Raw genomic sequence first — 21,280 nt, 5'->3', positions numbered from 1 at the left:
GGCTGGAAAGAAGCCAGGCACAAAATTTGAGCCAAGCGAGGAATTTATGAACTGCGATAAGAGCAGTAGTTTTCTTCTCAAACCCTCCGGCAGGCAAAGTGCTCGGGAGCAGAAATCATGCCAACAGAGACGGCCCCCTTGACACCAGCGCTGTCCAAGCTGCCGTTACATACCATTATTTTCTGCACAGAGACGCAGTCCACCGGAGAGTACTCAAAAAGAGGGTAACGAAGCACTCGAAGCACGACACAAGCCAAGAGAAGAAAACTGCAAGACACCCCTTCAGACTCCCAGGTGGTATATGGCTAGACAGTGAGCAGAACCAAGAGGCGACAAGTCTGCACGCGTCAGATCGTTGGACCGTCTTCTGTCGAAGCACGTGATAAGTCAGCTAAAGATAAGGAAGGCAAACGCACCGACACCTCACTCCCTTTGTGTTTTTCATGGAATCTGGCGAAAAACAGGTCAAAAAGTATGCCAACAGAAGAACAAAGGGCAAGACTCCCAAATTGGTTGTCGGGTAATTCACTTCGGTGTTCCGCCTGGTCAAAAAGCGGACGTAAGACGGAAGTGCAAGGTCATGATGGAGCTTGCAGGTCTTTTTCGTGAAGGTTTACAGACGGATGACGGAGAAAAAAAGAAGTGCGCCGACCGTGGAGCTTGTTGAGTGACTCGCCCGCAATGCCCTGGGCTGCACCCTGCGACAAGGCACGCCTTTGCACCGTAACGAGCATTTTCTAGCTGTCCACTGCGCAGAGGGAACCTGAAGCCCCAGGAGAAGGCTTCTTTGCCTCTTTCGAACAAACGTGGGAAAAAAAGCAAGCGCGAGGTCACCTTCGGCAGATCTCCCCGTGTGCGCCGGGCTTGCCGGCTGCCGGCAGCCACTCCCTGAAGAGAGCGGGAAGAGCCAGACGATGGCGTAGGTTACCGCCCCTGGAAGATACTGTTCAGAGAGCAGCAAGAAACTACGGGGGATCCCCTTTGTCTCAATTCACCTTTCAGCAGTCTCAATTCACCTTTCAGCAGGATCAATTCACCTCTTCCCGAAAGGGAGCGCCCGCGCACACTGTGGCAGCTGCAAATCGAGGGGGGCCGATGCATCTCTCGCAGTCTTGACGTGGGGTTTTTTCGCCGAGACTTGGCGGCCTCAAATTGTCCAGAGTTATTCTGATTGCCAGTTCCAAATGAATTCCGCAGGTGTGCACCAATCTCTCTCTGCAGTTCGGCTCGCAAAACTCAACTGGAGCGACGAAGGGAATGGGCTTCCTTTTCGCCGGCGCCGAGGCCAAGGAGTAGGACCTCCGCTTGCCCAGTCAGCCGGCGCAGCGCAGGGTGACTGGGAGCCGAGCGATCGAAAGGAGGAGAGGGCTGCATGGGAGTGGGCGGGACGTGGAAGCAACCGCCTCGAGGCAGCGTACGAGTACCCTGGAAATGGGAAATTATTCAGCATGTCTTTTTCCTGCGGTGCCGAAGTGTACTGGTGTCACTCTCCCCACTATCGTGTAACTTAGCCTCGTAAGAAAGGCACCTTCCTACGAGACGCCCTCCGGTACATCGGTGTACGCAAATGCGCACCGTTTCCAATTCAACTCTGTCTTTCCTCGAGCGGGACTTCTGGCTTTTTTTCCTACACCAAGATAGCATTTAAACGCGTCCGCGTCAGTCTCGGACCACGTTTGTCCATGACTTTCGTAACTACCGTGATACTGCCGTCTTCCTCCCCAACACCCGCACAACAAGACACGCAACCGGAGTGCGACACTCCACTTTTTTGCGCCGTGGTTGGCATGTCTTGCTGCCGTATTTACAGGTGAAGACCCGAGTCTTTCTCACGCACGGCGTTTCCCTTCCGTCTTGCCTGCTGTCTACGATACACAAGTACTCCATCTCGCCAGTGACTCTGGTGCGGCCGTCTCTTCTGCCTTCCAGGCGGGTAGCATTGCCGTTGCACTGATCTCCGTTTCCCCGCAGAAGCCCTTGTCACCGGAAGCTCCTATTTTGTTATCGGAGGCGGACAGTTTTTTTATTGTGCGGTAGCCTTTTTCTATTCGATTCGCAAACTTTCAACACACCATGACGGAGTCTCGGTTGCGAGCTCTTGTGCTGTGTCTTCTTTTTTTTGTTTTCCTTCTCGCAATTGACCTAAGTGCGGCGGAAGTCTCGGAGGATGCTGGGGCTGCCTCCGTGTCGCAGGCTACGGTGGATGGAGGAGATGATGCCGAAGGCGCCACCGACGACGCGGACGAAGGCGACGAGGACGACGCAGACGCAGGCGACGAGGACGACGCAGATGAAGGCGACGAGGACGATTTCGACTTTTCATCTCTTCTCGGCTCCCTCGGAGGAGCAGGGGGTCTGGGCGGAGCTGGAGGTTTGGGTGACGCTGCTGGGCTTCTTTCGGGCATGAGTGGTCTGGAGGGACTCTCCGGCCTCATAAATAGCTTCAAGAATCCCGACGAAGAAGATGGCACACCGTCGGGCGTGAACGGCTCGGATAGTCTTTCTGGAATCCTTGAAGGCTTGAAAAATGCTTCAGGCCACGCAGGCGCGAACGGGGCACTCGGAAGTCTAGCGAATTTGCTTCCTGGTCTCGGCTCGATAGGCAAGACTGGCAGCGACGAAACTGACGACCTCGCGGAACTGTTCAGGCGGGCTGCCAGCCAGCAGAGCTCGCGTAGTAACCAAGTGTCTGCAGACTTTTTGCAACAAATGCTTTCCATGATTTCCAAGAATAATACGGGCCTCAACGGCCTCATGGATGAGTTCATGCAAGACCCGTACATGGAAACAAAAGAGATTGAAAGACCGAAGATTGATCCGCAGATCTTCGTGAACCCCCCCAGGCAAGCTCCTGCAGAGGCGAACAACGAGGAAGAGCCTGAACGCAGCGAAGCATCTGATGCCGCAGGTGCCGAAGCGCCGCCGACACGAACGGAAGGCCCCGAAGAGATCATCCTGTCCAAAGTAAAGGACCTCGTGAAAAAACGCGAAACCCAAGATGCCGCCACTCGCTCGGAAGAGGATGCACCTTCCGTAGACCCGTTCTCCGGCAAGTATCAAGACACCGGCGTCTGTCACGTCCTGGTCCTCTCGGGCGGCGGCGCGAAGGCTGCCTTCCATGCAGGCGCCATTGTCGGGTTGGCAGAGCAGTACAAGGCACACAGTCTCGAGCTCAAATGGGATGTGCTGGCTGGCGTGGGCATGGGAGGCGTGCATGCTGTGTTTGGCCTGCCATTCAAACCAGGTAAGAGAGCGCCGGCGGCCGCCGCAAAGCTCGCCAGCCGCCTCCAATCCGAGGCGAGCCCTGTCAGAATAAGTGTGACGATTCGCGAGACACCAGGATTACCGAGGTTAGGGGTAATCAGTCCAGAGGAGATATGCCAAGAGCAGGGGATGTCGCGAGTGTCGTGGTCGACGTATATATATATATATATATCTTTATATATTTGTCTGTTTTCGTACGCCTACAGGCGGGTGTAGAAGGGGAGCACCCTCTTGCGTGCACGGTTTCTTCGGTGTGGCCATGTACTTGGTTCGGCGCACGTACGCATCCATACCGATATCCTGGAAGTTGGCGCACGACTGAGGGATGGTCTCGAAATAGTATTTACTGCGTGTCTGTTTTCCTTCAGGCCAAAACGGCGAGCTGGATTTTGGCCGCAGCCTTTGGGGATTTTGGCAAAACTTGAAGGAGGATGACGTCATGAAGTGTGAGAACGGCATGAAGGATTTGATGGATATTCGTGCGACTATGAAATGGATCGAGCAGGTTCACAAGTACTCAAAGAACGTGAAGAAGATGCTGAATCTCCCTCCTCCACACCCCTGTGATACCTCGCGGTTCCTGGCGACCCTCAAGTCCCAGCTGTCCAGTTTGACGGAGAACCAACGGAACGCAACTTCTGCCGATGCCACGAACCGAGGACAGCGAAGCGCCGTTGTAACCGCCGCGAAGCTCGGGGGTGGCGAGCGGACGTGGACCTTGCTTCCTTCTCAGTGGGTTACCAACGAATGCAAAACCCAAGATGATGGCGTCGAGGGGATGAAGTGCAAATCGGACTCCCCCGAGTCCGCTGATGCAGCATCGTCTCTCGCCCTCGCGATGCAAGCCACGTCGGCGACCCCAGAGACATTTCCCCCGGTTCCCTACAAGAACGCGCAAGGGAAACTGGAAGCCTTGGTTGACGGGGCGGTTACGTCCTTTTTGAACATGCTTCCTGGCGTTAGCGCCTGCCAAGAGAAAATAAGAAAAAGTGAAAAGAATCCCTTCTCAGATGAGGAGATCGCCCGCGGCAAAGGCATCGTCTTTGACTTTGTTCTGTCCGTTGAGGCGGACAAACCCAATGACGAAGGGACGCTGGCGCCCAGCGAGGAGGATGGCGAGGACTCGATGTTCGAGAACACTGGCGTCCCGCTGGAAAACATAAACACCCTCAAGATGAAGTTCCCGGATCTCACCATCCGCCATGTTTTAGCACCCGAGGAAACGTACGAGCTCGCACATGATCTCATGGATCTGCGCAGCATTCACGCGCTTCTCGAACATGGACGTGTTGCCGGATGGCAGGGTCAGACGTTTTCTATCTCGCAAGAGGAGAAAACGGCCGAAGAGGCTTGAAAAACAGGTGGAAGTCTGGGCACTTTAGCTCATTCGGTGCTCTTTGAATTGCGGTGAACTCTAGGAGACGATTCCCTACAGTAGCAGCGTGGCAACTGCATGAGGGAGGCGTGCACATGCATATATGCGTGGCGAAAGAGTGTATGTCCAGAAATATATATAGATGTGGGCACATGGCCTTTTTGATAGATACATTTGAATCGTTGCGGCTTTTCTGTGTCAGCGGATACGCTTGCCGACATGACCTGGCTTTGCTCTGTTCGCTGTTCAATGCAGAAGAGGGGACTTCTGGGGTCGACCAGGTTGGAACGCCCGGGTCAGCCTCCAAGCGTGGAAGGCGTCCGTGTCACTGTTTGATATCTTACTCTTGATAATCTGTTATATAACCAGGCCGAGTCGGCAGGTGGTTTCTTTCTGTCGTCTCCTGTTGTGAAGCGTCAGGCTGCGATGCGGATGCACTAGGCAATGTGCGCCCAGGGCATGTGCAGGCGCCGTCCTTTTACGGCGTGTCCGTGGAGAATATTTTTTTTCTGTGGTACGTTGCGTGTATGCGTGCATATACCTTTTCCCTGCGGCAGGGAGCGTTCTCGACTCGATATAAACCCCTATACAAGCATTCTCACTCATACACACGTGCGCTCGCGAACTTAACCAATCTTGCCATTTTCTCCCTACGTGTATGCGTATACCACCGCTTGTACCTTGCTCATACATTACAGATGCGCTCAGAAGCCAGGTTGTCGGAAGTCTACGCAGTACATATACATAACCTAATAACCGGAATCATCCTCAGTATTCTAGGAACTACAGTGCTTTTGTTTCTTCGATCTGATTTACACAGTTCTGGATCGCAGACCATATAACCACGCTCGATAACGATAGCGTATTGAACGTGGCTATACGGGAGGCGGCGCTTTCTGCCTCCAGAACGATGAGCATTTCCCTTGATGAACGATTAAGTGACCGGTCATTAATGACGTCGGAGTCCCCCAGAGTGTAATCCAGCCTCAGCAAACAGCTCCCGTGCCCACAAGTCTCCCCTAAAGAGACACGGTGAATCGTTGACCTCCTACGTCCTTTCACTTGTGTCTGGTGAGTTAAAAAAGATGCTATCACGCAGTGAAGTTGCAGCATAGAATGCACAGGCAGATACTTTCACGCTGTCTCCAACGGACGGCTCTGGCATACGTGCTTTCAGCCATTAGTTGTCTTCCTCTGTGGAGTGGTGCCGCATGTAACGCGGAGAGGGAAGTTGAAGTATTCGTGTGCACTTAATACAGGCCTCTAAGATTGAGTGCAGCTTGCATGCACTAACCGCCCCGAGTTCGTAAAAAAAGCGTTCTGTGGACCACGCGTGCGCTGCCGGTCGGTATCGCTATTCACTTGGAAGCTTGTATCTCACGCGTAGCGGACGTGAAGGTGAAGACGTGTTTTCCGCTCGCTAAATCGACTGGGAGTACGTATATAGGTATGTATGTATAGACGTATACACGTAAGGCTGAGTGTGGACTGAAACAGCGGTGACTTCCGCGCTTCGCGATGGTAACAATAAAACGGCGCTTGTGCGGGCGTCTTGTGCCACACCTTCACACGCAGATGCACTTCCGAACTGCTGCCGTGGCCGACGCGGCGCAGTGCTTCAGAAAGCGTGTTTCTGTTCGATCTATTCTCGCTGCCACAACTGTGTTGTGTGAGAGGGCTCAGCGTGGTCGTGTAGGCTCGAGGCACTGGGACTGGGGCTCAGCTACATGTGCACACATATGTATGCACAGATATAGATAGACAGATAGACGTATATATATATATATATATATATATATATATATATATATATATATATATATATATATATATGGAGAGATTGATGGGTAGACGTGGGTACTAGTGCCTAAGCATGGATGAGGACACGCGTACACGTGCGTTTAAACACAGGCTACATCGGTTGGAAATTGAGTCTGTTTTCCTCTGAGAGCGCAGCCGGTGACTCGTGGCGGTCGTGTGCAGTGCACATGACGGAGAGTGCCGCACACACACACACATATATGTGCAAAGGCGTCCGAAAAGATGCTCATTCAGGATGGTGGTGACCCGGGGACGGTCTTCGAAAATGTATTTAAAAGCTCATGAAAACGGACCCGGAACCTCTCCACGCTGAGAATTTGTCTGAAGGAGAGCGAACGATGCAGACCTGCATATGTTCCCACGGAAGCAAGCTGATCCTTCGAGCAAGGCGCGCACGTCGACGGCGGTAAGGACGTGTGAAGGTGGTGAGTGTTCACAGGATCCTAGTGAGGCTGAAGCCTCCACTGCTTCATCAAAAATCAGGCATCCGAGAGAGCGCTCACGAAAAAAGGAAGGCGCAGGACGCATCACAGAACCGACGCAAGTTCCATCTCCACCGTTCTGCTTCTGCGAGGCCCACACAGAAATCTCGCGGCTGAAGAGAGAGGCTCGGCAGACCGCTTGAATCGCGTGGTGCTGTGTCCCTGGTGACATGCTCTCGCCATTACCGAGCAAGAGTTTACACGTGCAGTGTCTGTATATGAAAGGGCAGTGCCGCACTTCGGCGTCGGGAAACACTGCAGGCGTTTGCAGGCGTCAGCCCTCGACTGCTACGGCGCACCAGCTCTGCTTTGTGTGTCCTCAGAAAACGCGCCGTTCGCGTCAGGGGCTTGACTTCCGTCGACGGGTTCTCGGTGCCCGCTGCCTGCAGCCGCTTTCCCGTGTGGATCTGGAGCGGAGCCCGCCGCTTTGCTGCCGCGCTCGCCGGATTTGAACCCATGGCCATGCGTGTTTCTGCTCTGGGTGCGTTTCGCCGTGCGGGCCGACGCGGACGCACAACCCGCCTGGCGGCTAGACACGCCGGTGCCTTGCAACGGCGCACCCGACGCCTGCCAAGGAGACTTCCCGTTGCCAGCAGAAGACGCCGCAGCGGAGGGATCGTCGTCCGCTGCAGACACACACACGCACAAACATGGACCCGAACCCCGCCTGCAAGAGCCACAACAGCCATGAGCCACGGCTCACACTTCGTCCAACCACGCGACGCCCCGCGCCCCATCCAAAACTAAAAAATGCGTGCAACGCCAAAAGGCGTCCTGCGAAAGCCAACTGCTCGAAAGCCGACCACGCCATGCGAGCAGACGAAGAACTGCGACACTCGCTGCCGCCGTGCACAAGAAAGACGAAGCTACTTACTCCACGGTCCGAACTCGCGCCATACACGGCTGGTACAGCTTGTGAGAGAGAAAAGCCGATCCTGGGCTCCAGACGGAGTCGATAGTTTGCCAGGGGGGCGGCGAGCCTTTGTGCTTGAAGCTGAAAAGGAAGGGCAAGCCAGCAACGAACGATGGCTCAGCAAACAACACTTCCACAGTCGACCTGTGTCTCATGGCTGCCGGACTCAGTCCTAGCTCTGCATAGAGCTTCCGTGCATCTGCACACACACATACACTCTGCTCTAGGCGGCGATACGAAGAACAGACACCAGGACGTTGCGCATCGACCTGCTGTGAGCACGGGTCCATAGAGTTCGGAAGTCTGTGCGGTGCGGAAAACACGTCAGAGATCTGGTGAACACGTCTTCTGTCAAAGAAGACACCGGCAATAAAATGTGTAAAGTTGTAGCGGCGGATGGCGTGAAGCCAAGGTCGGCCTAGAAGCGGTAAGACACTCATCGCGTCTCGGAAAAGGAGACCACTGCTAGCGCTGTGGCCAGCACTGGACGATGCAGGTGCAGCTCCAACATCTGAGGTGACGCTGAAGCCGTCTGCAAATCCGCGGAGAGGACACTGCGCACGGAAAACTGTTGAAATCGCCGTCGGATGTTCCCGTAGGAACGACGATCGAGTACACCGCTGTGGCGGCCTGTGTTGAGCGCGTGCTTGACTTACAGATGTAACCTTCCCAGCCTTTGATCATATTCCCGACGTCCGCTGTTGCTGTCAAGTAATCCCCTTCCATCTCGTAGATCCTCGCCTCTATATGTTGAATATCGCTCTCCAGCTTCTCCTGTAGAGAAAGCATCTCGTTCAATATAGGGAGTTTATGCTGCGACTGCTGCCGCGGCATCTTTTCCCGCGATGAATGACCCAGTCTCCGCCCCGATCCTTTCTCTCGGTCCCCCCCCCCCGGAGCCGGCGCGGGTGTAGCCTCGAAAGCGGGCATCCTGTTGTGCAGTTACGGAAAACTTTGGGTGAAGAACGGACGGCATGCAGTGTGACCCGCCTCGGTAGCGTAGCTCCGGCGTCCTGCGAGGTTGAAAGCGAGCGAGCGTCTTACGATGGGGAAGGGTCCAAATACGAAAAAAGATATACGGGACTCAACGGCAAAATGAAGGAAGGCATTGTTTCTTCTCGTGTTTTGAGCGTGCAGAAAGCGGGGACGTTTACCCAAACTCCCGAAAACCCGTTCCTGCGCCCAGTGTCCCGTGAGCGCAGTGACGAATACGACCGAAAAGCGGCGCACAAAGATTACCTAGAACGTGCCGAACCTCACGAGCCTCGGTCGCTTGCCCGATTCGGCACAGGTACGCATACTAGCACAAAGAATACATACGGGCCCCAGACATACATGCACCGAAGACGTCTCACACAAAATTAGGCCCGGAAGCCGAAAAAACAAAGAAAAACATACCAGCAGTTATGAATGCAAGGCGTGAGCATAAGCAGTTTTGAGAGCGGAGCCAATTCAGTATCATTATGCGAGAAACCAGACACTAAGCGCCGTATGAGCAAAGAAAACGAGCCTTGTCTGCACGCCGAGCTATCCGCAGGACTGCGGCATCTTCACGAGAAGCAATCCCTGAAAGAAAACCCCCGCAGCGCCCAAAAGGACGAAAGCCAGTAGTTGTTCAGTATCCCCCAACATGTTTTCCTCCAAGTTGGGCCAAGACTAGTCAACAAATCGTTTCTTTGCGATAGCGCATGCATTCGCTTTACGCAAAGCAGGCACAGTTCGTGCAGGACAGCAGTTTGCGCCGACAAGAACTTGGCGCGCACTCACGCACAGCTCAACCGCTTTTTGCACGGGAAACCGCAAGGCAGGTCTTCTGAAACAGCAAGAGCGCCGCTCCGTAAGGATTCTTCATTCAGAGGGTGTGTCGGCAGACTGCTCAACCTCGTCCGTTAAGCCCCTGGCTGCCTGTCAACGGTGGCCTGCGAAGACAGGCGGGCACGTACGATGCAGCCGGCGGTCTCTAGCGCCTGTTGTCTTCGCTTGGGTAGCTCTTTCACCACAACTTACGCTAGGCGGTCCACCAGATTCCGGGTCTTTTCCCTGCCCTGCGAGCTAAAGAACTTGTGCATGTGGGGGTAAGGTGATGCGTACCTTCATTCGTGTTCGTTGAGGACGCAGCGAGTGACTGTCCGTCGTGTGTGCCTCAGGGTCTGTTGGTGTGTTGACAAGCAAGCAGCAAAAGCAGCAGCAAAAGCTATTTTCAAGAAAGGGAATCGAGCTTCTTTTCTGACCAGATAGACTCGTATCCCTGTCCCGCTCTCTTCGGACTGAGTGAACTACATCTTTGTAACTATGGTTTGGCGGATGGTCAGCGCAAGATACGTACCGTACCCAGACAAGTATCTCACTCTTTTTTGAGCATGTCTGCGCCGTGATCACGGCAGCGAGACACGCTCGGTGGAGCTCCTGTCGGTGTTTTCTGGTGGTAATTTATGCAATTCAACAAACGCGGCCGGGATTGCCGGCAAATTTCACTCAAACCAGTCTCCAGCATTCATTTTTGTGGTAGCTTGCGACTTGATCATGCGCCGTCGAGTGTTCTGAAGCTTTTCTAGCTCCAAGGATTCGTCCCCTCTTGCTCATTACTTGATAACAGCGCTGACGTAGCTGTTATTGTCTGGATTCGCCCTTATTCGGGAACGCAAAAAACTAGGGCGGCGTTGTACATGAACCACTCCGGTCGGCGAAATGGAGTTTTTCACTGCTGTCCGCAATTTAACTACTTCGGCGCATCAGAGTATTCTGCAGGCAGCGGGGCACTCCAGCCGCAGCGGTGAATCTCAGCATCCATGGTGCCAGCCGCACATTTCCTCACAAGCAGATGGCGCGCAGTCCGAAGGGAATGCACCTCCTTTGTTGGTGCCTTATCCAGAAGTGCGAGGCCAGCGTAGCGACAATGAGAGCCAGTCTGCAGGCAGTCAACTGGCATCAGATGCGTTAGCTACTTCATCCGCATCCACACGTGAAAAGCCCTCGCGGAGACCCATGCCTTCTCTTCAGCCGCGTGCGGAGCCGCGCATGACAGGGAGTGCAGCTGCAGATGACCAGAGTCACTTCCTCAAAATCACTGCTGAGCAGCTGGACGCAGACGCTGCACGTACCTGGCGGCCTGAAGATTCAGTGGTCGCCGGAAACGAGTTTGCTTCAATGAAGGGCTCCGGAGATGTGGACAACTCGTCTACGACTCGGCTGACGAGGGCGGCAGACACCTCTTCTTCGTCTTGCTCTCCTGCTTCGTCAGTTGACGCGGGCCGAGGGTCCTCCTCATCTCTGGGGTCCCTTGTTGCCAGTTTTGCGGCAGCCGCTGCTCATTCATTGGTGGAATCCATTGAACAATCTTCACAGCAACTCTTCAGACCGCCAGGTACGTGCAGCACCCGCGTCCAGCTGCTCAGCAGTGTTTTTGCATTACCTTGCGGAGACAACATATTTGAGGCACATGCGGATGCCACGTGTGCAGGGTAGGACGCATTTATATCATTTTCCTCGCGCGCGGTGCACACGTCCATCGAGCTGCTCTGTGACGGAACCATCCGTGCTGTGATGGCAGGATGTGCATGTGTTAGCATTTTCAGAGTAAAAATCAGCGTACGTTTAAATAACGTCAGAGTTTCACCGCAGCTCGTCATGTTCTCGCTGGAAGGGGGGGAGGAGGGGGAAAGAACAGGACCTGCCTTCGCGAAGGCTCATCCCGATGGCAACGATGCAAAGCGTCTCAAACATATGCCCATGTTCTTGATACTGCAGCGGCAGGGATGCAGCATCAATGCGTGTACGTTTTTGTGTGCCTCCTCCAGGCATCTATCAGGTCACGCGGAACATCTGGATTATGCAGTACCCCGATCCCGAGTCACCAAACACGGAATTCATTGTTGCGTACCTCGAAAGGCACTATGCCAACAAGTATATGATTTTGAATGTGTCTGAGCGTCAGTATCAGCGCATGCGGTGCTCTACATCATTGAAAACAGCGGGATCCTCCAAGTCTTGTGAAGACGGCAGCGCCCGTGAGTCGACGCCTCGCACGTTGTTTCCCACAGGGACAGTGATTGACGCCGAGTATGGGGGCTTGCCGTATCCTCCTTTGTCCCTAATGTTATCTGTGATGCTTAGCGTGCACAAGTGGCTGCAGTACGATTCGGGAAATGTGCTCCTTGTCCATTGTTTCAAAGGTTTTTCTCGCTCGATCACTTTCTTGGCAGCCTATCTCCACTGGGTTGGCATTGCAAGAAGTCTACAGGCTGCCGTCCATACGCTGGAAGATGTCTGCGGAGTTGACGCCACTCATCCGCTGGTTCTTCTGCCGAGCCAGAAGCGTTTTCTTCGTTTTTTCCAGCAGGTGTGCGTCAAACAAACACTGATGCCCTCGTTTGAGACGAAAAAGCTTCGCAGAGTCATTCTGAACGGTTTCCCGTCATTTTTAGAGGCAGCGCCTATTTCTTACGCCTCTTCACTCCCGGAGAGCACGCAGGAGACCCTGGAGATGGAGGGAGGAGGAGAAGTCGCACTCTTCAGGCCTGTGTTTGAAGTGTGGCATCAAGGACGATTGATATTTTCTTCACTTACAGCATACGTAGACTCAACTCGTGAGGGTGCTGTAGAGGAGGAGACGTGTGGCTACGCTCAGTGCGATGGTGCGAGCGTCTGTGATGGAGCACGAGTTCCAGCTGAACTCATGTCTCGCCTGCCTGTGTACAAGGAATCAGATGGAAGCATCCGGTTTGATATTCCAGGACTTCCGCTGTCGGGTGACATTCTGCTAAAGCTTTTACACGTCACTCCCCAATTCGGGCGTTTCCCAGGTGGAGACGACCCAGTGGGAGAGCAGGAAGCGGCGAGCGATTGTCAGGAAGAAGCGGGATGGAGGAGTAGAACAGGAGGACGTATGGGCGTGGTAGGGCGGAAAGTTTGTACCGCCCGCGTAGCATTCCATACAGACATGACAAAGGAAGGAGGCTACTTGGAAGTTACGAAAGCGGGCATGGACGGCGCCGTAGTACTGTCGTCGTTTCCGGACACCTACTTTATGTCCATTTTCTTCGAAGAGCTGGGAGCCGACGAACCAAGATCCCCTGAGGAAGAAGAAAAAAAGAAGGAAGAGGTCCGCTTGCTTGTGCAAGCGCGCAGCGATGGTGCAGCTGTTCGAGCGGCACGCCTGCAGAAAACAGAAGAACAAGGTCATATCGGAAAGGCGGAGGAGATAGCGCAGTACCCTGTAGACGAAGAAGATCAACGGCGCATGCGGAAGCGGATGGAACTGAGGCAACATGTCCAAGAATATAAGGCATTAGCCGAGCAATGGCGCCTCGCAGCATCAGAACAACCCGCTTCTTCTGACGATTACGTTGCCTCCTCGTCCACTCCAGGGACGGAGTGGTCCGAGACGTCTCGATCCAGAGGAGCGTGTGCGAGCGATGCAAACTCGCGTGCTGGTGACGGGGAAGATTTTCAGGTATTCGAGGCACGCCTGACGGATGGCGAAAGTAATGGATATGACGACGGGGAGCTCGCTGCAGAGAGTGATTTTTGCGGCTATCCGTTTGAAACTGCGTTGCGGTCCGAAGGCGCTGGCGAACGGCCCATTGCATTTCCCCGAAGCGCTTGCGGCGGTCCGGTTTGTGCGAATGGAGTTAATTTATTTAAGACGTCCCCAGAGACACGGTCGCGGCAGGCACAAGGTTCGCTCTACCTACAGTGCTGTGACCGGTTCAAGAGAAGGGACGTAGAAAATGGTGGCGGCAGTGTTGAGAGCGAAAGTGATGTCAGCTGGGGGAACAGCGATGACGAAGGGCGGGAAGCAAGTGATGCCAGTTGCAAACCAATCAATGCCCGCGAGCTGAAGACTGCTGCAGAGCCCGCAGGACTCATGCTAACTTCAGACTCCGTTCGCGGTGCACTCTCGGCGGAAAAAAGGATCGACGGCGCAGCGATGAGAACTGAGGGAGAGCACGACATGGTGGAGGGTCAGAGTCGAGCGTCGTTCGAACAAAAGCAGGACATCAAGGGCGCGTCTGACAACGTGACCGCGGTTCGTCACACCGTTTCAGCCAGCACTGTTTACCCGAACGACTACAAGTTAAGTCAACCGGGAGTCGGCAGTGGGGACAGCTCTGCGCGTGAGTGTCCACGCGGCTGTTTGGCTGGCGAATCACGCGAGGCGTCGGGTTTCACTGGAATGACAAAAGAAATGGGTAAGGAGGAGGCACTCCGTCATCCTGTGACTGTCTGTGACGCTGCAGGGGGTTGCGCGTCTTTGTCACCCGCTGCCGCCAATGGAGGACTTTTGAATCCTTCACAGAGGCTGATCCCTTCTGGTGTTTCGGCTTCTTCAGCTTCTGAGGCAGAGGAGCGGCGTTCGGTCGGCAGCGAAGGCGGTCCTGAGGCCAGGCCAGCAAGCGGAATGGCCTCAGCAGTGTCCTCAGTGAGAGGAGGGAGTGTGGAATGGACCGCATTGACAAGTCAATCATCTTCTCCAGTGATTGTGTCCTCGCCGGGTACACCGTTACCCTCGGAAGGAGAGAGCAGTGACGGACCTTCTCCACATAGTGAGAACGATTCCGGATATTTGCGGGACGATTTCTCCGCTTCGAAATGGAGTTCCCGGCCGATATGGGGGACAGGGCAAAGAATCGATGATCGACGAGAGGAACCAAGCTCTCATTTGGCGCTTGCCCCCGCCATGCCGCATGAGAGCCGTGTGTGTGACGAGCCGAGACATGGGTCTATGTCAGCAGGGCGCGCGCTTGCAGGTGATGCTGGCTTTAACACGCCACGCACACAAGTTCCCATATGGGCGACTCCAGACGAAGACGTGGTGCCACAGCTGCAACCGTGGCAGCCAAGTGCGCCTGGAAAGATGAGCATCTGAATTTGCAAGAGTGAATGTCCTGGAATGGCCTATGTTTCCACGTGATATTCAATTGTAAATCCGTGTATGTAAACGTGGATTTTCCATGATAGGCATGATGGGGCTGGGGATACCCCGTCTTTCACAGAGGACCTCTTGTTGTTACTTCGTCAAAATCGTCCAGTTCAATGATAGTGCTATTGGTAGCTGCTAAATACTTGATGAGTCACTGCACATACACACTTGAAGGCGAATTGTCGTCGCGTTAATAAACACTGCCGCATATTCCCACATATTGCTTCAGTAGTGACTCGTAAGACGCATCGCTTTTGCTGGCTGTCGCAACGTGTGAAGAGTAAGGCAGCACATTTGCTTTCACGGAACCTGCCCTCGCTTCTGCTACCATCTGTGATTGACGTCACGTGTTGTCCATCTCACACGGGGATCGGGCTGCATCAACCTTGCTTGCCTCCAGGCTGCACGCCGACACTCAAGGTCTCTTATATTGGGTCAGCGCCAGTTCCGCATGTATTCATAGCACGCTTCTGTGTACGAGCGGAAATGAAAGGCGCATCATTTCTATGCGTTATCCCCCTTAAAGAATATCCCTCGGCGCTGTCCTCATGGCATGGATGCTATTAGAAGAGTGACTCGATCCTACCTTCTGTTGCCATGTAGGGTACTTTTACCAAGCCTCTCAGACGGTTCCCATGCCGCTAAAATGGTAAGGGCATCAAAACTGCTGCCAAGCGTTTGCTGGAGAAGCCACAAGAGCAATATTATTCCCGTAACGAAGCACCTCACCAAGTGAACGGCTTTTACTCACGAAACAGCAGAAGGAACTACAGCCCAGCAGAACTACTTTTTTTTCACTACTGAGTAGACACATTGGACGCGTGCGGTGATGCTTCACTTCATCGGCAACATCACGCGTGTCCTTCGTCACTCTACGCTGCTCTCAAGCCATGCGTGTTCTCCGTCTCGCAGCCGACTCGGCTTCCTTCATGAAGGGCAACTCCTTAGCAGCTCGCATAGTAATCGTTCGCTTATTGAATGCCTTCAGATGCCTGGAATTGATTCGGCGTTCTCCAGTATGGGCTAACGACTTTGCAGTCTCAAAGAGTTATGAGCGCACATAGCAATGGCATTTCAGCTGTTTTCCTTCTCTATGGAGGCCTTCCCCAGCGATGTGACTGGTGAGTCGAATACCTTCATTGATAGCGAGTTCGTTCTGCCCGTTGCGCAACACTATTCAATCCAGCGACATCTCTGCAACGTAGCCGAACAACGGATTGCCCCCTCACGCGCACATAACCGGCCGATAGCCTGCCCGTACGTTCGATGTTCTCAACACAGGGAAATCGTCGTGCATTGCAAAAGAGAATCCACGAATAGTACAGATGCACGGATCAGCGGTCACAGTCATCCGGGGACTGGCGAGGTGTGCAAGACGCCAATACTTACAGGATTCCGAAATACGCAGATAATGCTGGCTTCATTACATTGCGTCGCTGGCCAAGGGAAGAGCCTTCTCGCCAGCGTGTGTGCGTTGCGGTCAGCGTCTGTTACGCGACAACACCTGGTTCCCTCAAGGATAGATGCACTATTCATGCATCGTGAGCCCCACCACAAACGTATTGAGTTGCTCCGTTTCAAAAGCAATGTTTCACTCCTCCCTGAATGAGTGGAGTATCAACTGATATCAAGGCCAGAAGTCGAACACTCTCAGCTACCGCCGGCGGCATGCGAAATAACTATGGTAACACGACGGGATCTGTAATGTGTCAAAGCCAAGAGAACCGAAAGGGCATGCCGCCGCCGGCTGATTGACAATCGAACGTGAGACAGCCAAGCCAGAGGATCGGAATGGAACGTCACGTGTAACCTCCGAAAGCTCTCCACCGCGCGCCCCGGAAAAAAGAACTCAGCGGGCCGTAATTATTCTACATTCTTCGATTATCCCTGCAGAGAAAACGCATTCAACGCTAGAGAACAGAATGTTGCTGTGCATGGGTGAATGTTAGAAGACGATCCTCTTTCACGCGATGAACGACCACAGCAAAGACCGACACAGCTGCACACTTCTTCGCTTCCACCACGCGTGACAGCACCTTGTACATGGACGTGGGCGCGGAACGGGATGCGTATGCGGCGAATTCTCAGCCGCATGGCAAACCCTGGTCAGTATGGCCACGAATACATACTTGTGTTCCTGTGTATGGGAAGGGTAAATGCGTGACGGCATATTCGATGCGAGTATGGAATTAATGGCAACTTGGCCCTGTACCAAGTGCAGCGCCTCCGTTGTCACAACACTCAACAGACTCTGCAGAGGCACACCGCAGGCTTACCGAAGAAAAAGACATGACATGAGTCAGCCCGAATGATCGGCTATGCTTGAGCGCCCTCTCGCAGGTGCCGTGCTCCTCAGAATGGCACGGCCTTGAACCATTGCATCCAGCGCCACCCTCGAGCCTTCTCTTGCCTGGGTTGGAAAGGGCAACTGCGTTTCCTGACGGTTCGATGCTATCGGAAGCCGGCGCAAAGTCGCCTCCGCAACTGGTGGAGCATGCCGTAGTCTGCGGACTCAACAGCCCGCCCACAGCCCCTTCAAGGTGGATCGGCGGCATCTCATGACCTCCGCAGAACCCAGTGGGGGTGTACATCGCTGCTGCAGGGTCCTCCCGCCTCTGAATATATTCCGGACCGTTGGGCCCCTGGACGCAGACGTACGTATGCTGCCCGTCCGAATAAAAGAGAGGGGGCAACGTGGAAGATCCCGCGGCGCCATGGTGCGGCAAAGTGCTCATATTGGAGACAAAAAGAGACAAGGTCTTCGACAAAGATGAATAGCTGGCGTTGGGACCAACCGAACATGAAGCGGATGTACTCGGCAGTACCTTCCTGGGTTACCTACTGGTGGTCTAGCGGCCGATGTGTTCATGCATAATAATCCCGATTGCCGCCACCGGAGTACACGGAAACGAGCGCCGTAGGGTCCCTACAAAACTCGTTCCGCCTTTGCAAAGTGCGAACAGAAGAGGGGAACGACGCTCGCTCTGTTGTTCTACAATAGAATGGTCACGCTAAGGGGAAAGAGCCGGAAATATCGTGGGTCGACTAGCAGGGAAGCAGAGATTTCGCTCAGTGGTCCGTCTTTGAGCCGGGTGATCTGAAAAAGAGCCTGCAACACGCGGACGCTGGTTCTATTCGCCAGCTTGGGCCAGACACGGGGGAAAGGCTCAACGGTTTACGCCTACGCTCCCCGCCACGCCCAAATTCGGCTCTGAAGTCGTCTAGTTGGCTTCGTTAAACTGTGAAAGAAATGGCTCAAAGACTATATTCCCCGAAAACAATGCAGAGAGTGTGGAATGTCTGCGCACGAAGAGAAAGGAAGCTACCCGGATGAGCCACGGCACGAAGGGACGAAGTTTGCCACGAAGTAGTAGCGACTGAAAACTCACAGGGGGACAGTTCCACAGTAATTACTCTTCGTCAATCGTACCGCGTGATTTGAGTGCCGAGGGCCACCGGGAATATATAGATGCGCTCATACACGTCCACTGAAGAGGGCTGCGTGAGTGTAGACAAAGTGGGAACGCATGAGGAAAATACGACCCTGCACCTCCAAATTACGACTCCCCAGTAGCTGGACATGCCACCGCCAGCGAATGGCATTCGCTCGTCAATGAATTCGACGCCAAGGGAATAGCTACCAATGTGGTGGCGGATATTTGGAGGGTAACTGCAAACGCCGAGTAGCACCATGCCATTAGATCCACATAACCGAGAGGGTCTAGTCGCCCGGACACCGTATGCTTTAGTCGGCTTGATGTCGCACTATCTTCGTTAGGTGAAGGAGCTGTTGTCCGAGCAACGCATGCACACCCTAGCGCGCATGCGGTTTGTTCCTGTCGTCTATGAATGAAAGGCTCGACTACTGAAAATCAGACGACCACGAAATGGAGTGCACATGCCTAGGCTAATGTGCGGCAGACGTACAGTGTGGATTCTTCAGCCCCCGATTGACGTGAAGGTGGCGTTTATAAAAAACAGCTGGTTGAGATGATGAGTTCAGCGTGCGTCATTACTCGCGGAGTGGACTTCCGGGATTGACCGTGATCTGGCTCTGGAGATGCTCGCCACACTGGAGCGGCGGCCACTACGACAGACATAGCTTTTTTGCTGCTCCGGTAGCACTCTATGGCGGACGTATTTGCTTGCCCATGCCCAGCTGAGTGTGTGGACGTAACTGCACATTTTATTAGTTAGCCTCGCATTGTCAATTCGTCACTTTCTCCGGCGATGCCTCAATATGGTCGCTCTGACGTGCTTGAAGAGGCAGAACTTAAAGGTGATATCCCGCGTCAAATCCCGGGACGTCCGTAAAACAGTATCCTGAGCGTGAGTTACCATGACGTGGTCGATGTCGACGGGTATCGGCGCGGGCACGACTCACTCAACTTTAAGAGTTTTCCGTCAGCCATCTCAGAAGGTATCCCGTCACAACGACGGCGTGCGATCAGATACAGCGGGACGCGTACGTGCATCCGTTTTGAGAAAGGACGCCCATTCAGGGGAGGCGAGGGAAAGGACCCCCGGTTCGCACACTTTGCCCTACCGTGCGACAGGGGGTTGTCAACCGGGGAAACAGAAAGACAGACTTTACGCTTTTTCTCGGCGCCTGACAAAGCTGTTGAGGCATCAAGCTGTGCAGAGGGGGCTGGAGGTATCCCCAGATGGATTCGTCGCGGTTCATGACATCTTGCGGCTTCCAGAAAATTCAGGACCGGACGGCATCACCGAAGACGACGTAGTCACCGTTGTACAGAGTGACCAGAAACAGAGATTTTCGCTTCGCTGGCGTATTCCGGGTGGGACAGGGCCCAACGACGACTATGAAGAAGTACAGTTGTTTTCAAGGGGAAGCAACGTCACATCATTGATGGAGACCGGGGCCAACCGGGGGAAGAATACTCGATCGCAGATGCCACGCTGCGACAGCGCTAACCCAGGGAATGGCGATGTCAGTGCGAAGGTACCCTATAGGTTGGAGGGTGGTTTCGCCCCCACGCCTGTTTCGACATCAGACCATAGTAGTTGCTGTAGTAAACTACGGCCGCCTTCGAGTCAGGGCTGTGTTCTATGCATAAGAGCGAACCAGGGTCATTCGATGCCCTGCATCGTTAGTGAGAAGCTGCTTTTGCCTGTTCTCAGTGTGTCTGATTTGCCTGTACGTTGCCGCCAATCTCTAGCAGAAGGACACGATCCCGAGGATGAAGCTGTAGTAAATGTTGTTCATGGGACGTATAAAAGTAGATGGGATAAGATAAAAACAGAGGGGCTCTCGCGTATGTCAAGAAATCATATTCACTTTGCAGGCGAAGCTGTGCAAGGGGAAGGCGGGGTTGTCTCGGGGATGAGGGGTACAGCAGACTTGCTAATATATCTGGACGTAGAAAAAGCACTTAAGGAGGGTGTGAAGCTATTCGTTTCTTCCAATGAGGTTGTCTTATCACCCGGAAATGAACACGGCATTATCGAGACACGTTTTTTTGCCAAGGTTGTCGACAGAAGAACGGGGAGAGTACTGTTCCGTAACAAGGCGTGACACAGTTTTCTAACCTTTCCTAACGTTCTTTCATGGGTTCTGCTCCACTACATGGTTGAGACACTGAGTTTCTGTGCAGTAAAGTGTCTATGGCCCAAATGGACAGGCTGCGTTGCAAGCCCGCCAGGCAGTATTATGCTGACAAGTGGGGAGGGGACTACTTCCGGGCAACTTCTGGCGTAGATTTGATGTCGTGAGGAAACAGGTAACAGAAAGAAGCAGAACTGCTTGTTTAGTCAGGCATCGTATGGTGCTCGTACACAAGCGTTTCAGTTTATCAGCGGAGACCTTGTGCTCTTGAATTGCGAAGTGGCTGTCCCCTTCTGATGAGCGATTGTTCAAGGTTTACTTCAGGTGCTTCCCAAGTGAAAGCTTGGTCCCGTGCCCTCACATGATTTTTTGAAAAGGTTGCTTTATCGCGACACCGCATGATCTGAGAGATACTGCACCGGAGAATGAGTGTGGTACCACTTTACCTCCCGTTGCCGGCGCAACTTCTCTCCTAGTAGTCACCAAGCTCACCCACAGTCAGCGTACGCAACACCTGAGCTCGGGGGGAAATCATTTCCTTTCGGGGACCGAAAGATGCAGCCAACTACGTGCGCTGTACACGCGTCGCTCCGCCCACTATACCGCAACGATCGACCTCGCTTACCCGTCTTTCGCGGTTCATGAACTCCAGTCAGCCAATTAAACAAGAAACATCGTATGGATTCCATTGTTCTTCGTGCACGTCTGCTTACACACCTCACACTAGACCAAAGCCGTCAGCACTCCGGGCCGCCTGCCTTTCCCTCCCCCCCCCCCTACCCCCCCTTAGCCCGCACCTCCCGGCTACCCCACCCTCTGCACATGATGCACCAGAGGGGTCACTGGGCCGCATTCCTTTCAGACATGACCAAGACTAGTCGTCCCTATTAAAAAGTCTCACACACACTCTCTCGACATATCCGCACCCCAGAGGCTG

General features: G+C 53.8%; 5 protein-coding genes across 5 annotated transcripts; 3 read left to right on the top strand and 2 right to left on the bottom strand.

The window, feature by feature from the left end:
• Nucleotides 1–2,073: 2,073 nt before the first annotated feature.
• Nucleotides 2,074–4,618, top strand: BESB_008980 (phospholipase, patatin family protein; the record flags this gene model as incomplete). Its single annotated transcript, XM_029359652.1, has 2 exons — nucleotides 2,074–3,244; nucleotides 3,633–4,618. The coding sequence occupies 2 exons, from the start codon at nucleotides 2,074–2,076 to the stop codon at nucleotides 4,616–4,618; spliced, it is 2,157 nt and encodes a 718-aa protein (XP_029222565.1).
• Nucleotides 4,619–7,230: 2,612 nt separating this feature from the next.
• BESB_008970 (histone acetyltransferase subunit nua4 protein) lies at nucleotides 7,231–8,785 on the bottom strand (the record flags this gene model as incomplete). Its single annotated transcript, XM_029359651.1, has 3 exons — nucleotides 7,231–7,568; nucleotides 7,817–7,936; nucleotides 8,512–8,785. 3 exons carry the CDS (start codon nucleotides 8,783–8,785, stop codon nucleotides 7,231–7,233), a joined length of 732 nt encoding a protein of 243 aa, XP_029222564.1.
• Nucleotides 8,786–10,543: 1,758 nt separating this feature from the next.
• On the top strand, nucleotides 10,544–14,723 carry BESB_008960 (uncharacterized protein; the record flags this gene model as incomplete). The annotated part of the gene is made up of 2 exons (XM_029359650.1): nucleotides 10,544–11,219; nucleotides 11,653–14,723. 2 exons carry the CDS (start codon nucleotides 10,544–10,546, stop codon nucleotides 14,721–14,723), a joined length of 3,747 nt encoding a protein of 1,248 aa, XP_029222563.1.
• A 2,243-nt stretch (nucleotides 14,724–16,966) lies between these two features.
• Nucleotides 16,967–17,512, bottom strand: BESB_008950 (uncharacterized protein; the record flags this gene model as incomplete). Its single annotated transcript, XM_029359649.1, has 1 exon — nucleotides 16,967–17,512. The coding sequence occupies one exon, from the start codon at nucleotides 17,510–17,512 to the stop codon at nucleotides 16,967–16,969; it is 546 nt and encodes a 181-aa protein (XP_029222562.1).
• Nucleotides 17,513–19,007: 1,495 nt separating this feature from the next.
• On the top strand, nucleotides 19,008–19,855 carry BESB_008940 (RNA 2'-phosphotransferase, Tpt1/KptA family protein; the record flags this gene model as incomplete). The annotated part of the gene is made up of 3 exons (XM_029359648.1): nucleotides 19,008–19,056; nucleotides 19,481–19,740; nucleotides 19,793–19,855. 3 exons carry the CDS (start codon nucleotides 19,008–19,010, stop codon nucleotides 19,853–19,855), a joined length of 372 nt encoding a protein of 123 aa, XP_029222561.1.
• Nucleotides 19,856–21,280: the final 1,425 nt, after the last annotated feature.

This window comes from Besnoitia besnoiti, chromosome I, assembly GCF_002563875.1.
Source record: "Besnoitia besnoiti strain Bb-Ger1 chromosome I, whole genome shotgun sequence".
Classification (NCBI taxonomy): domain Eukaryota; phylum Apicomplexa; class Conoidasida; order Eucoccidiorida; family Sarcocystidae; genus Besnoitia; species Besnoitia besnoiti.
The sequence above is the reverse complement of the archived record's forward strand: the minus strand, read 5'-3'. Positions and strand labels throughout refer to the sequence as shown.